The sequence below is a fragment of the Narcine bancroftii genome, chromosome 6, assembly GCF_036971445.1.
Source record: "Narcine bancroftii isolate sNarBan1 chromosome 6, sNarBan1.hap1, whole genome shotgun sequence".
Classification (NCBI taxonomy): Eukaryota; Metazoa; Chordata; class Chondrichthyes; order Torpediniformes; family Narcinidae; genus Narcine; species Narcine bancroftii.
The window spans coordinates 84,846,229-84,863,316 of record NC_091474.1 but is presented as its reverse complement, the minus strand read 5'-3'; the positions used below and the strand labels follow the sequence as shown (position 1 = coordinate 84,863,316).

General features: G+C 42.6%; 1 protein-coding gene across 1 annotated transcript in view; it reads left to right on the top strand.

Moving 5' to 3' along the window:
* Positions 1–17,088, top strand: part of sgpl1 (sphingosine-1-phosphate lyase 1) — a 96,430-nt gene that overhangs the window by 73,158 nt on the left and 6,184 nt on the right. The window contains exons 11-13 of the mRNA XM_069885580.1: positions 1,285–1,523; positions 14,081–14,227; positions 16,551–16,671. Of these exons, the coding sequence (XP_069741681.1) occupies positions 1,285–1,523; positions 14,081–14,227; positions 16,551–16,671 (507 nt within the window). The remainder of the gene's footprint in view (positions 1–1,284; positions 1,524–14,080; positions 14,228–16,550; positions 16,672–17,088) is intronic.

Below are 17,088 nucleotides of genomic sequence, written 5' to 3'. Positions count from 1 at the left end.
CCTATGGTAGGCTGGGCTTCATGAATCGGGAGATTGAGTTCAGGAGTTGCGAGGTAATATTGCTAGTCTATAAATCTCTGGTGAGATCGCACATAGAATATAATGTTCAGTTCTGATCACCTCATTACTGGAAAGGTGTGTAAGCTGTGGAGAAGGTGTAGAGATTTACCAAGATGTTGCCTGGATTAGAAAATATGTCTTATGAGGCAAGGTGAACAGAGCTAGGGCTTTTCTCCAAGAAGGGTGAGAGTGACTTAATAGAGGTCTACAAGATTATGACAGGCATAGATAAGGTAGACAACCAGCACCTTTTTCTCAGGGTGGAAATAGCAAACACTGGAGGACATCTGTACAAAGTAAAGGGAGGAGAGTTCAGGGGAGACATCAGGGGTAAGTTTGTGTACACAGAGGCTGCCTGGAATGCATTGCCTGGGGTGATGGTGGAGGCTGGAACTATAGGGATAATTTAGAGACTCCAAGACAGGTACATGGATGAAAGAAAAATAGAGGGTTATGAGGTAGAGAAGGTTTAGTTTTATTGGGTCGGTATATATGGGTCAGCACAGCATCGTGGGCCTAAGGACCTGTAACTTTTATGTTCTATGACTCAAGATGCAGACTCATATGATTGACTCCGAACCAACCTTGAGTCTGGTTAGCTCAAGGGCAATTGGGATTGGGCAATAAATATGACCTGGCTAATGTAACCATATTATGTGATTGGGTTCAATCAAAGGTGTGGCAGGAATATAAATGCAAATCTTAGTCCTGCACAAACTACTGTATATTTCGGTCTGTGTCGAGTTGTGAAACCAGAAAAAAATTTCTCAAAAGTAGGGTGGGGGGTTGACTTATACACTGGATATACTTTTGAGACCTTAAATTCACCAAATAAAAAACCAGATAGATGTCAATTCAGTGTATAAGTCAATGCTGGAAGCTCCTCCCCACCACTGGCGCCAGTGCTCCCTGACACCGCCCCATTGCTGGGCACTGCTATAACCACTCCTATGTGGGACCCTGAGGTTGCCGTCGTCATTCTTTCCTGGTAGGCTGAGGTTCCCACTCCTGCCGGGAGCACAGGAGCAGTAAGCCATTGCTACTCCTGCCCATAAAACCCTTAAAATTAGGCTTATACGCCAGTCGTATTATATGTCAAAATATACGGTATTTATGAACTGTTCAGATTTACGTGGAAGTAGCACCTGAGAATTCTGCATTACTGAGTTTTTTATTCATGTTTTGTTTCTCCCCCTCATTGACTCTGGTTTCCCTCCTCCCCAGTATGGATATGCACCCAAGGGTTCATCAGTTGTACTGTACTGTGCCAAGAAATATCGACACTACCAGTTTTTTGTTGCACCAGACTGGCAGGGAGGTATCTATGCATCGCCCACAATAGCTGGATCGCGACCAGGAGGGATCATTGCTGCTTGCTGGGCAACGATGATGTATATGGGTGAAGATAGTTATGTTTCAGCAACAAAGAAGATTATTGATGCGGCACGGCACATTGAAGCTCAGTAAGTATCGATCTGAAGATCTCCTGAATGATAATGATAGAAAAAAGGTTTTTTTTCCCTCTTGTAGAAGGTCATTCAATTTTTGTGGGTTTTGAGGTGACTGATACGGAATTCACAGATCAGGATCCACCGACCTTGGGTGCTGTCAGTATAGAGTTTGCATGCTCTCCCTGTGGCCCCCAGGTGCTTGGTTTCTTCCCACACGCTATTGATGTGTAGATTGCAAATGAAATGTAGTGTTGGAAAGTATACAGCCATGCCCTTGGGTACAAAAAAAATAAACAGGCAGACTATTTTTTAAATGGGAAGAAAATTTAAAATAACCAGGTGCAAAAGGACCTGGGAGTTTTCATGCAGGATGGTCTGAAGATAAACTTGCCTGTTGAAAGTTTACCTTAATGAAGGGCTCAAAGCCCAAAACTTTGGTTATGTATTTTTATCTTTGCTATACATGCTTTGTTATATCTTTGTTCGACCTGCTTGGTTTCTCCAGCATTTGTGTTTTATCTTGTATGTTGAGGCAGTGGTGAACAAGGTGAAAGTTGGAAAGGGTTGAGAGGAAGTTTACTAGGATGATTCTGGGAATGAAAGGATTATTCTACGATGAGTCGTGGCCTGTATTCATTGGAATTTTGGATAATGATGGGGATCTCATTATATTTTGAAGGTTGAAAGGCATGGACAGAGTAGATGTTGAAAATTTTCTCTCCCACGGTGGGAGAGACTAAGACAAGGAGGCACAACTTTAGGATTGAAGAGCGTCCGCTTAGAACAGAAATGCGTCGGAATATCTTTAGCTTGAGGGTGGTTAATCTGTGGAATTTGTTGCCGATGGTGGACATTAGGTCTTTTGGTGTATTTAAGACAGAGATTGATAGGTTCTTGGTTAGCCAGGACATCAAAGGTTATAGGGAGAAGGCAAGACAGTGGGGCTGAGTGGGGAAATGAATTCATGATTGAATAGCGGGGCAGACCCGATGGACTGAATAGCCTATTTCTACTCCTATGTTTTGTAGACATGGTTATTTGGCCACTAATCATCACTATTGTTGTAGAATCTGGGGCAGGTTGATGAGAATGCAGAGAGAATAAAAAATGGGATTAGTGTAAGGATTGGTGTAAGGTTTGTGCTGACTTTGTGGACCAAGGAACCGGTTTCTGTACCATAATCCCTGTCAGACTCTATGGCTTCTGACAAGACTCTATGGCTTCTGACACGTTATGTGTAATTTTATTACACATGTCTTCTATTATTTCTGCTGGAATTGTGCATGTTCTGAAAAATGGATGCAGGTTCTCTCTGCCTGGAAACTTTTCATCTGTGTTTTGTCCATTTGTGGGCCAGGGATTCTTGTGATTCGGTGTGGGCTTTGACAACTTTCTTGAACTTCCTCTGTTCTCCTGGTTTTCACTTCCCTTAAGGAGCTCAAAGGAGAGGGAATCTGGTGTCAGGCATGCCCTGCTCGTGGACTGAGTGTCGTTGGAGACCCCTACCTAGGCAAGAACATGGACATTGGTTTGCTGTGCCTGCATATGGATGTGGAGAATTTCAGAAGACCAGTTTTAGTGTCATTTGTCCTGTGGCTAGAGAGTTGTCTGCTAGAAGTAGTTCATGGTTTAGGAGGGTTGAAGGACAATGCTGCTTGCCAGGAAATTTGTGCTGATCTTTCAATACTTTCCATCAGATGCCCAAAGGATGCCCTGAAGGCCTGGCTGTTTTCATTTTCCACCTCTGCCTTTGTTGGTACCCTCTGAAAATGAGGGAAATTATCCACATTTTCCAGAGCCTTGCAGTGGATCTTTGAGGTCACCAAGCTGCTGTCAACAGAAGACAGGGCAAGGAATTTTCAAAGAGTTTGAAAATTTGCCTATCTTGAACATTTTTCTTGATCTCAGGACATCCCACAACCAATCAAGTACTTTTTAAAGGTGGTAATTGTTGCAACAATATGGTGGTCGCTGTGCACAGCAACCTCCACAAATGGTGGTGAGATAAAAGGTAACAACCTGATAATACTGGAGGGAAATATTTTTCAAAAGGTTTGTTTCCTGAAAAAAAAATTGGGGATTACGATAGGCAACTTCAAGCTGAACACAAACATAATTTCAGATTTGCTGCAACACATAGGAAATTGGAGAAACATTAAATACACTTTTATTGAATTTAGCATGTTTAATCCCATAATGATTCTGACACATTGCCTTAGTTGAACTGACCTAAAAATGTTTTGTTGCTGGTTAGCGTTTGTACTCAGCATACTTTTTAAAAAATATTTTATTTTTGATTTTTATAGACTCAAGGAATTCAACAATTTAATCTTTCCAATATCCATATATATTATGTCTGTATTTATCCCCACCCCCCAACCCCCCTCTTGCACAACGCGACAAATAGACTTGAAAAGTTTATCTCTACGACCCAAAAAGGGAAAAGAAATAACGATGAATACGCCTCCAAAAAAGAACCAAAAACCTGAAAGGAAAAGAAAAGCACATTGTCTGCACTCAGTCCCTTTACCACATTCACACTCCCTGCCTTATCATTACGGGGTGTTAGCTTATTGTTTTTAAAAAAAATTCTTTTTTTAAGGGGGGGAATTAATCTATTCCATTACCTCAGGGTTTTCCCAATAACCTTACCCACTTTTTTTCTTGACCTTTGACTCTTAATATTCGTCCCTTTTGTGTGACTCCGTGCTTGAAATAAAACTTCAGCAAAGTAAAAAAAACACTAAAACCAGCAATTTAAAAAAGTATATTAAATATCCACCCAACCCCCCCCCCCACCTTTCTTTCTACCTCCTGGCTTACCTTTACCCACCCCACCAACTGACGCCAACTCCCCCGCCAGTTTGAAAAGTGCCCAATGCACCTATCTACTGCTTAGTCTTCCCACCCTTAACTTGAGCTCCCCGAATTCATTCTTTACTTGAAATATACATTCATCTTTAAACAATAACATTATGAAAAAAGCTTACCCTCCTCATGGTTATCACAATTACAATATTTACAGTCCATTATTCCCCTCGTTCCCTCTTTTCCCCTTTTTACATTTACATTTAATCCTGAAGTGGTGGCATCTGATGCCTCTTATGTCAGTGTCCAACAATAGTCGGCCAGCATCGATGGATTCCAGTTGCACTGATACCACTGTTCCATGCTTGCAGTGTCCCAGTGAAACCTTTCACCATGTTCGTCACTGACTGCGCCAGGATCAGCAGGAGAAAAAGTCCAAGTGCGAAGGCATAAAATGAATTTTCAATGATGTGTTGTCCTTCATGGTTTTGTATTCTTGTACCATGCAGTCAATCAGTTGGATATAGTTTGGTAAATAGGTTATATCTAAAAGTGGTACGTGATAATGAAAATTTTAAGGTGATCCATCAGCAGCCAAAAATCTATAAAATACACCCAGAAGTGTTAGGAAACAAGATTTTTGCTGTCCAATGTAATCTATCAATGATGTTGCTGAAGGGTAAGTGTGGTTTTTCAAATAGTGTCTCTGTGTATCATCCCTTGGAAAGTTCAATGCCCCAGCACTGTAAAAAAACTGAACTGCAGAGTAAATGGGTGGAACGTGAACCCACAACCTCTGACTTGGAGGTGGAGACATTACGACACAGTTTGCCTCACAGTTTACGCAACATTGTTATAGCACCAGTGATCAGAACTGGAGCTTGAATTCTGTGAGGAATTTGTACGTTCACCTCATGTCTGTGGAGGTTTTCCCCGGGCTCTGGTTTCCTCTCACCATTCAAAGGGTACCGTAGGACATTTGGGAGTAATTGGGTGGCTTGAAGACCAGAAGGGCCTGTTACCATGCTGTATATCTAAATTTAAAATTTATAAATGACCAATTCGGAGGCAGGAGAAGAGTCTGTAATCATTGGTACTTGACTTATTTTCTCTTCATTTTTTAATGAGTTTTTAAAGGACTCTATTCCTGCCTTCAGAGCTGTGCTCGAGAACGAGAGACTGTGGGCAAGTCTGCAAAATGTTCAGTCCTGAGCTTGACAACTCAGGACTGCGGACAAAGCATCCTCAACAGAATTTTGTAATCGATGTCTTAGCTTTGGAAATTCTAATAATTGAGATTGTGAATTCTTGCGTATGGCTTTGAGTCAGTGTTAATCCCTGCCTTTTTAATGAGGAAGTGGTGAAGATTGATGGGTGACTAATGTCTCAGCAGAAGAAACCCAGAAGGGGAGGAGGAAAATGGCTGACAGGCATTTGGGCAAATGTGTGCAAATAGAATAAAGGGCTTGTGTTGAAGGTTGCTGGTGGAGAAATTGCTTCATCACTTATGACAGCCAAAACAAAGACAGGACCCTTTGTTTCTGAATGTGTTGACTCCTGATGACTTGGCAGTGATTTGATTGGAGCCTCTGTCTCTAATTGGGACCAAGCGCACGGTTATTTGAGAGCTCGGCCAAAGTGGGTGATGGCGACATGTTTACAGGCGCCAACCCAATTGGTTTGGGGTGTTAATTAGAAGTTGGGAAGATGCTGCAATGGATCGACTCTTTTGTTGATTTGCTCAGTTTCTCAGCAGTCGCTGTTGAGTAACTTTCTTTCAAACAGATGTTGTTTTGAGCTCTCATGAAAGGCATTTTCACTGCCTTCAATAGTTCAGTTGTTTGGATCCTGGTTGTCCTTCCGGAAGACACTTGGCTGGGCTGCTGAGAGGGAGACTCAAATTTCTGTAATGTCTTTCACAACCTTGCTTTGTTTCAAGCCATTTCACAGCCAATGAAGTGCTCTTTGAAGTGCAGTCTCTGTTGTAATGTAGGAAATGAAGTTGGTCCAATTTGTACAAGGCAAACTCCCACAGGCAATGTCGTAGAAACCCTGTGATACAATTTCATCTGTCATGAATGGGGTGGGGAAAATGAGTGAAGGAAAGAATCATTTCAAAGTAATCGTGCATCCACCTGAGGAGGCTCTTGCTGGAAAGATTAACTCCTCATAAAGCCAGTGTTCTGTTCTGCTCCACAATACAAAATCTAGATTGCTGAGCTCAATATCTGGAGTAAGACTTGAACCAACAATCATCTAATTTTCGGGGGAGAGTGCTACCTCTTTCAGCCCACAAGTCCACGCTGCCCAATTCCATCCAAATGAGGACCTAGGGAAAACCCATGCAGACATGAGGAGATTGTACAGACAGTGCTAAATTTGAACCTAGTCCTGATCGCTGGAACAGTGTTGCACTAAACACTCCACTAACTTTGCAGCCATCGACCAAGCATGGGTTTGTTGAGTTACCATTGACAAATTCAACCAGAATAAGTGATGGCTGATTGCATTGTATAGGACCATTGCAATCCATCTACCTGCCATGAAGGTTGTAATTCAAGATTATTTTATTGTCTACTATAAGGCAAAGATTCGCTATCAGCAGGAATTTAGCAGTACACCTTACTGCCAGAAAAAGAGAAGCAAGAGAACTCCCTCAGACTCACTGAATGTCTATGGCTCCATCTCCAGGCCCTCCCACAGCCTCCAGGCCAAATGATCAGCAACCCGAGCTTCAGAATCACACCTCTGACAAAATCAGGAAGCCTCCAGCACCCTCCTGCATCCCGGTTCTGATACCTGCAACCCCATTCAGCCAGTCTCCAGCAGTCCGCTGTCTGGCGTGAGTCCTTTGACTGCAGTCACCAGCAGCCTGCATCCTCCATGGGTACCTCACCTCGAGTCACCAATAGCCCACTGCCTGTGTGTTCTCCAGCTTCAGCTGGACCCCCATCCCGTGGGATTTTAAAATAAACCACTGTCAGCTTTAACGGGTCGTTTAAAGCTGTTCAGAGCTGACAGCAGCTGGACTGGGCAGTTGGACTCTGAAGGAGAGCACTGAGAATTCTTGTTCCACTCTCCGCCTGTCCATTCCAGCGGCAGCGCTGCCTCTACACCAGCTCCAGCCACATCATTTTTCTTGTCAACTGCTGATGTAGAAAAGGAATTTTTACAAATGTAGTGAATCTGTTCTATCCTCCTGATCAATTCTGACATCTGGAAAGGAGGCCACATTCCCTTATTCTTGTGACGTGCTTACTTGAACATAGATTTCCTGTTCCACAAATTATGGATTTCTTGTAAATAGACATCTTTGAGTGAAGTGGCTGGAAGGGAACTGCACATAGTGGGTATAGTTTAATCTTGGACCTCAAGTGAGATGGATTGATGAAGGAGACGGTCTAGAGGCCAATGAATCCGGAATAGTAGCAGCGCTCTGTGTAACAGGGTTCAGAAGTGCTTTTTGTGACATGATAGAGAAAGGAAGAGAGATCTAATGCATTCTCAGCCAGATCAGCATGTGGTAATGCAAATTGCTTATCTACAGAGTTGACAGTGGTGATGTACAGACACCTTGCCTTTGAACTTTAATTGATGTGTTCTTGAAGCATAAGTGATCTCAAAATAGGAATTTATTGTCATGAGCAAGTCATAAAATTTGGTGTTTTGTGGCAGGATCATAGTGCAAACATTCATATGATAACCCTCCTCCAATATTACTGTATTAAAAAAAATAGTTCACAAAAGTAAGGTATTGTCTTTGGTTCATTGATTGTTCAGGAATCTGATGGCAGCGGGGAAGAAACTGTCCCTGTGCTCGTCTTTAGGCTCCTGTACCTATTTCCTGATGGGAGCAGAGTGAAGAGGGCAAGGCCTGGATGGTGGGGGTCTTTGAAGATAAAGGCTGCTTTTTTTTTTAAAGACACCACTCATCTCTGTCAGAGCTGCAAACTCCGTGCACTCCAATTCAGTGGAATGCTTTGAGGCTTCCTTGACATTTTTTTTAGCCTCATTTGTTCTGTTCGGGCTGACAAAGGAGAGGTGATTAATAGCATGAAATCTGGAATTTTATCCAAAACCTTACAAAGCCATTAAATGCTCTGAATACTGTAATTAAGAAAAAAAATGACAACATAGTTTTTGTCCATTCCTTCTAGGGATGTGGGCTTCCCAGGCTGAGCTAGCATTTAATTCCCTATCCCACATTTTTTTAGGAAGGGTTCCATGGTTAGCACAATGCTATTACAGTGCTAGTGACCCAGGTATGAGACAGGCACTGTCTGTAAGGAGTTTGCGTTCTCCCTGTATCTGCATGGGTTTCCTCCGGGTGCTCCAGTGTCTTCACACCCTTCAAAAATGTACCGGGGTTGTAGGTCAATTGGGTGTAATTGGGTGGCATGGGCTTGAGGGCCAAAGGGGCCTGTTACTGCGATGTATGTCTTGAAAAAAAAATGACGGGCTGCTTCCTTGAACTTGTGGCTATACCTACAATGCTGTAGACTTCAGATTGCAGAGACACTGAAGGATGTCCTTAAAAAGTCAGGATGGTGTGTGGTATGCAAGAACACTTCCAAATGGTGGTGTTTCCAATGCAGAGGTTAGAGGTTGTGGGTTTGGGCTGTCAAAGGAGCCTTGGTGTGTTGCTGTGGTTTATCGGTAGATGGTGCAAGCCACTGCTACAGTGCATCGGGGGATAGTGACTGGTTGTGGAAGGGGTGCTTATCGAGCAGCTGCTAGGTTCCATGTGGTATTGAGCATCTTGAGTGTTGTTGAAAGTGCACTCATCCAGGCAAATGTAGAGTGTTCTACCACACCCCTTTCGAGCCTTGTTGATGATGCACAGGCCATGGGGACTTAGGGTGTGAGTTGCTAGCTGCAGGATTCTGAATCTCACTCTTGCAGCCACGACGTGGTAGATATGTCTATTCCAGTCAATAGTAATCCCTAGGAAATTAATCCCCTAGGGATTCTACTCAAGGACATTGTTTGGAGGGAGTGAGTAAACCTGAGCCTCTTTCAGCTGGAATATAGGGAACTTTGAAATTAAGGGTATAAGGACATAGAAAGGAGCAAGTCGAGGTGTTCGATTCATCAAGCCTATTATGCCAGCATGTGCACAGAGATCATTTGTGTTTCCCCAGGAATTTCTTCTATGTTCCCTGGGCATGCAGAATTCCACTGAAACTCCTCATCAACCATAGATATTTGGCCTCTGGAAAATAAAACTAATCCTGGTCTTAATCCATAAATGATCAACCTCTTATCCTGTGACTTTGCCTTGGTCCTGGCCTTTACATTTTCAGGAAACATATTCTTGGCATCTACCTGGCAATTTCTTAGTGTTTATGTTTCAATAAATCACAATTCATTTTTCTCAATTCTCTATATAGATCATTGCTTCCTACATCCCAGAGGGTGGTGAATCTGTGGAATTCAGTGTCCATTGAAGTAGTGAAGCTACCTCAGTGAATTTATTTAAGACGTGGTTGGATAGATTTTTAAATAGTATGAGATAAGGGGAAAAAGCAGGAGGGTGGAGATGAGCCTGTTGTCAGATCAGCCACGATCTCATTGAATGGGACGATCAGGCTTGATGGGCTGGATGGCCGACTCCTGCTCTTATGTTCTTATAACTTATGAATTTCCAATAACTGGGCTTTCAAACCCGCTTTGCCTCCAAGGGAATTCTAGCCAGGCTAGATGAGGTATTGCCAAACATTTTGGAACTGCAGCAAGATTCTTTTCCTCTTTCACCCCAGCTCGTTTGTTTAAAGGCCAGTTATGCTTATCAAATTCCTTGGTTAACCTTCTGCATTTTCAAAGCCTCAAATCTCCCTGTACCTCAACATTGACCACTTTTTAAAAAAAAGTTAGTTTTCTACCCTCCGACTACAATGAAATAGGTTCCTCAGTAAATGTTTGGAGTTAAATAACTTCTCATTTCAGTGTTCGTCAAGTGAGAGCTGGTTTTTAGCATGGAAAGAGGATGTTCCTATCAATCTCCAGAATTTCTCAGTACATTTTATCAGCTTGTTGTAGCAGTCAATCCATAGGACAGTAGTGACAGGACTTTTGCCTCAAAGTTGTATCGAATATTTAACTCTGGGGATCAGCATTTCTCAGAAGATTCATTACAACTGTGGGTACAGTGGTGCAGAAGTTCGTGGTACTATGCATGGCTCTGCACCTGGGTTTTGTCCTGACCTTGGGTGTTGTCTGTACGGAGATTGTACATTCTCTCTCTAGCTGAAAATAAAAAAGCTGGAGGAACTCAGCAGGAGTATAATCAACGTTTTAGGCTTAAGCCCTTAAAAATCTTTATGTATCACTGTCTTTAATGTACACTGTTTGACCTGCTGAGTTTCTCCAGCATTGTGTTTTTAATTCAATTATGGTGACTGAAGGCTTTCGTGTTTTACTTCTCTCTCTCTCTCTCTCTCTCTCTCTCTCTCTCTCTCTCTCTCTCTCTCTCTCATTGTGTGGGGTTTCGCCAGGCACATCGATTTCCTAAATTCGTGCTGGTTGATTAAATGGCTGCTGTCCCCTTGATCCCCTTGTGGGTGGCAGAAGAATTGAGGAAGTTGATGTGTGTTTGAAGCAAAAAAGGCCACAGGAAATTTGGTGGGGAGTGGGACCAATGGGAATGTTCAAAGAGTTGGCATGGCCTCTGATGTTAGAAAATGTGACATACTTCCCTGCTTTTCCTTGAATTGTTTTAAATTTAGAGATACACCACAAGAATTTGCCCTTCTGGCCTGTGCTACCCAAACAGACCCTTGCGACTCATAACTTAGAATATGGGAGGAAAATAAGAGAACGCAGAGGAATCCCACATGGACACTGGGAGTACAGACAGCAGGAAATTTGAACCCAGGTCACTGGCACTGTAATAATGTCAGCTAAAGGACAGATCTGAGACTGCCACCATACTGGATTGTTTTGTGCTCCATCTGTAGATTACACTGGACAACAATTGGTTTTAAAAAGGTTTGCTTCCTAAAAATAAATTTTGGAATACTTGAAGATGGACAACTTCAAGCTTAACACAAGAATAATTTTGGATTTGCTGTATCACGTAGGAAGTTGGAGAAACATTAAATTAACTTTTATTAAATTTTGCACGTTTAATCGCATAATGATGCTGACCCATGGTGTGTTCAACTGACCTAAAAATGTTTTGCCGCTGATTTTCTTTTGTACTCACCATCTGATGCTTCTTATGTTAGCACCTAACAACGATGGTTTCCACTTTCCCTGATATCGCTTTTTCATGGTCATTATGTTGCGATGAAACCTTTCACCATGTCCGTCGCTGACGGCACCAAGATCAGCAGGGAAGACGTCCAAGTGCGAATGCAGGAAATGAATCTTAAATGACACGTTGCATTTCATGCTTTTGTATGCTTGAGGCATGTTAAAAATATGACCGGAAATCTCAACAAATAGATTATATTAAATGTAAAAAAAACATTTTAAATACATACAGCATGTTACAGGCCATTTCGGCCCATGCCGCCCAATATTACCTAGTTAACCTACAACCCTTGGTACATTTCAAATAGTGGGAGGCAACCAGAACCCCCGGAGGAAACCCATGCAGATACGGGGAGGTAGTACAAACTCCTTAGAGACAGTGCGAAATTCGGACACCAGTCCCGATCTGGTTTGCTGGCACTGTAACGGAGTTGCTCTAACCACTATGTCAACCGTGCTGCCCAAATATCTAAAAAACGGTTCGTGATAGGAAAATTTTAACATGATTTTCATGATCAGCAGTCCAACACCGAAAAGTGTTCAGGCTGCAAAATCTTTGTTGTCCAGTGTTATTGGGAGTGAGAGGTGTCCAGATAAAACCTGTGACCGTTCTGATTTTAAAACAAAGAGGAGCTTGGGGGAGCATTGATGGAGAGAAATGGATGGATAGCACTTCAGGTCTGCCTGACCTGCTGAGTCCCTTCAACTCTTTTTGATAAAGATGCCAGGTTTGGTAGTTTTTTCATTTCAGTCTTCCTGACAAACTCTTGCTTGTTTGTATTTATGAGGTTTGCCCTCTGGCTCCATCTTGTGCTACGTCTTGGTAATTGGCATAAAAAGAACATTTTCCAGAACAGAGCTATTTTGGGTTTCAAAAAAAAGCTCATGTTGTGGATCCAAAATAGATTTTAAAGTAATTTGAAGAACCATGTAAAGTTCGGGCATCTAACGACTATCTTTTAGCCTGTGGCATTGGATCTCAGGGTGAGAATTAAAAATGTTCGGTCCAACGTTTATGTGATCTGTGACTCAGTGAGTAGTGCACTGAGCTCTCATTTGGAGGTTGAGGGTCCACAACCCAGTCTAGACATTTGAGTCCTTGATTTAAGTTGGTTTCTGAGGACCAGTATGTTATGCGGGGCATCACAAAAGAAATTGGAAAAAAAGTCCGTGGCCTGTTCACCTGTAATACCTTAATCAACTTGATTTAAAGACCGTATTATCTAATTGCTATTGCATTGCGTTTTGTGGGGGCTTTGTCCATGACCAGTGAACTTCAGTAGATCCCCCGAAGTCTCCTCTGCTATATTAGATAATCGCTGGGACTTCATAGAACATTACACCACAGAAACAGCCCCTTCAGCCCTTATAATCCGTGCCAAACTATTATTCTGCCTAGTCCCACTGACCTCCACCCAGTCCAAAGTCCTCTATACCCGTTCCATCTGTGTACCTGTCTAAATTCTTCTAAAATTTAAAATTGAGCTCACTTCAACTGGCAGCTCGTTCCACACTCCCACCATTCTCTGTGTGAAGAATTTCCCCCTAAACATTACCCCTTTCACCCTTAACCTATGTCCTCTTGTTTGCTTATCACTTACCCTCAGTGAAAAAAGCCTCCCTACATTTACTCTCATAATTTTAACTACCTCTATCAAATCTCCCCTCATTCTTCTATACTCCAGGGAATAAAGTCCTAGCCTGTTTAACTTTTCCCTTCAACTTAGATCCTGAAGTCCAGGCAACATCCTGGTAAATCTTCACTGCACTCTTTCAATCTTATTGATATTTTTCCTGTAGTTAGGAGACCAAAACTGCACACTATACTCCAAATTTGGCCTCACCAATGTCTAATACAACTTCATCATAAGATCCCAATTCCTATATTCAGTACTTTGATTTATGAAGGCCAATATGCCAAAAGCTTTCTTTACAGCCCTATTTACCTGTGATGCCACTTTCAGGGAACGGTGTATCTGTATTCCCAGATCACTCTGCTCCACTGCACTCCTTAGTGGCCTACTATTTATCATGTGTGCCTTTCTTGGTTTGTCCTTCCAAAATGCAACACCTCACGCTTGACTGGATTAAATTCCATCTGTTACTTTTCAGCCCACTTTTTACAGCTGGTCCAGATCCCTTTTTGAAAGTCTATCATGCTGTCCACAACACCTCCAATCTTGGAAAACTTGCTGATCCAATTTACCACTTGACAATTGATATAGATGACAAACGTCAATGGTCCCAGCACCGATCCCTGAGGCATACCACTAGTCATCTTGATCTCTATTGCTCTGCACCTTGGTGTAGCAAGATATGTAATATCCCCCCCCACCCCCCCACCCCGGCCGTTTGCCTCCCACATCTTGCACACCTACACCATCCCTGTTCCCCTTTATGTGAACATCTTCTTTGGTTGAGTGACCTGTGTTGTGGTTGAATGAGTACAAATTACAGCAGGTTTTTTTTCCTTCTACTATGCTAAATTATCTTTTTCCCTTCTGAAGGTTAAAGACGATAAAGGGAATCTTCATCTTTGGAAAGCCTGAAGTATCTGTTGTGGCCATTGGCTCGAACACTTTTGATATATTCCGATTGTCAAATGCAATGACATCCAGGGGTTGGAATCTCAACACCTTGCAGTTCCCCTCCAGGTACATGATTCTCCATTGGCGCACTCAACCTTGCTGCTGTTGAGCTCGATGTTCTCCATCAGTGCTGGCACTCTCTCAGGCTCTGTAGCTTCTTGGAGAATGGGGAGGTAGAATGGAGAAAGTGCTGCTGCCTCAACCTGCACAGTATGAGGGGTATAGATAGGCTGCACAGCCCGCGTATTTTCCTGGGGTGACAATACCAAATTACCTCTGCTTAAGTAAACAGAGGAATGTAGTTGAAGGGAGAAGTCAGAGGTAAGTTTTATTTTTAACACTGACAGTGGTGGGTGGATGAAATGCATTTCCAGGGGTGGTGTTAGAGGCTGGGACAATAGGGTCATTCAAAAGAGTTTTAGATAGGCCACCAGCACATCTAAGTGAGGGCCAAGGACTGAAATCATAAAATATTTTTTTTATGTAATGGGTGAAAGTATGGAAGCAACCAACCAAATTTGATTGCTTCACAGGGAAGGGGGCCCTGTGAACGGATGCAAGTAAAATAGAGGGTTACAGGTGTGAGGAAGGGAAAAAGTAGATTGTTGCGGAGCAGGTTTACATTGGTTGGTATATGGTTAATGTAGCGGTTAGAGCGCCAGTCACCTGGGTTTGATCCGGTGCTGTCTGTAAGGAATTTGTACATTCTCCCTGTGTTTTCGTGGGTTTCCTTTGGATGCTCCAGTTTCCTTCAAATCCTTCAAAGCATACAGGGGATGTTGGTTAGTTAGGTGTATTTGGGCGTCAAGGTTTCGTTACCGTTTTAAATGTAAAATTTTAAATCATGGGCTAAAGGGCCTGCTCTGTGTTTTGTTCTAGCTGCAGAACTTGTTCACTATTGCTTGTCACAGCACTTTGGAACAAAAGCTGGATGGATCAAACATTTTAGATCATTGAAGTCTTGAGAGTACTAATTCTCTAACTTGCCTTTGTCGTTCCCTGTGTCAGTGCAGCACCAGATAATCCATGCCAGTAGGGTTTCAATGACTTGTGAATTGGAATGAGCCATCCAGCCCCTTGAGCCAGTTCTATTACTGGCAAGGTCGTGGTATAGCTTCAGATACGTACATTTCCTTATTACAGTACACTTCCCCTTACCTGAAGTTCTGAATACCGAAAAGATCCATGAACCAAACTTTTTTGCATTTCCAAGATGATGTCACGTTGGAAACAAAAATGATCACCCGACTTGCCCATGTGGGGCTTGGACGCTCTGTTGGCGCCATTTTGATAACAATGGAGCTCTCCAGTACTGTACAAAGCAGAGATCAAGTTGTTGTTTGGTATGGATTAAACATTATTGCATGCTTGAAAAGCCTGCCAGTTTTTGTTGTTGTTTAATTGCTGATTCAAGTATTCTGCCTGATGCCACGGAGCTGCTTAAAGCCATTGTTCCGTTAACCGAAGAAACTCAATAACTGAAAACCATCTGGTCCCAAGCGTTTTGGATTCAGGGAAACGTACTGCATCTCTTTATATGTTTAAAAAATGACAATCTATTAATATCAAAATGATGCATAACAATTAATTGCCTCTCACAGAAAAGAGTTCTAATTCCTCTGGTCCTTTGATTGTTGCCTGAAAATGGATAAAGTATATTTTAAAATTTGGATCATTTAGCGCAGTCAATGTTTTTATTGGCTCTCTTTGGAATCTGCTCAATGTTTATGGGCCCCCTTCCCTGTGAAGCAATCAGATTTGGTTGGTTGCTTCCATACTTCCACCCATTACATTAAAAAAATATTTTATGATTTCAGTCCTTGGCCCTCACTTAGATGTGCTGGTGGCCCCCATGAGGATTGGCTGCTTTAGAGAAAGAAGTTGGACAAGCGCTGGTTTTTCAGAAACCTCAGCTGACAAATGAGTGCTGCACTGTCAGGGCTGCTGTGCTTTGTTTGAATGATTGAAATTAGCCACTGTGTGGTCTCAGTGCTGTGCACAAAGTCCTGTGAAACACTCTTGAAAAATGAATAAGGTAGTTCTTGGATTGCTGGATTATATTTAACCCTTGATCAGTGCTGCTAAAAATGGACAATCTGGGCATTACCATGTTGATGGAATCGTGCTGGATGGAAATAGACCATATTCCAACAGTGACTGTATTTAGAAAATTATTCATTGGTGATGGAAGATTCTGGGACATTTACAGTTAATACAAGGTCCAATCCAGATGAGTCTTCCCAAATTCTGTGGTTTTGACTGTGCACCTTATGGTTGGATCACACCGTATAAGGAACATAACTACTTGCCAATACTTTGTTCAGCATCCCCAGGAATCTCAGTGAAGCCTCCACAATTGTGCTAACACTTGTTAACTGCTACTTTGCAGCATTCACATATGTGTGACGCTTCTGCATACCAGGAGTGGTGTGGCTGACCTGTTTGTGGAGGATGTCCATCAGAGTGTGGCTGAAATAATGGAAAACCCTACTGAGAAGACAACTGGCCGGGTGAGTTGGGGTGACATACTCTTGGTTTCATCAAGAGCTTGCCCTTCTCTTTGTGCCTTTTAACAAAACAGTCAAATGTTCACCTGGTTGCAAATTGGATGGTAAGACGTAATAGCCAGGAAATTAGCATCTTGTAGCCAAGTGTGCAACGATCTCGCATGTGTTCAAAATTGCAACCTTTTAAACTGCTGGACAATTTGTCCATTTAAAAAAGTTTAGACATTGTAGCGGTAACTACACTGCTAACTGAAGTAACACACAACCAGATGGGTTGAGCTCAGTGAGCAGAACTGATTTATTGCAGGCTGCCTGCTGACCTTATACTCCCAGCCCGGACCTGGCTGAGAACCGCACTGGGGGCGCTGATGTCACCAGGGCATCACGTGGGTCCCCAAGCGCGGGCTTCTGAGCCCAGTG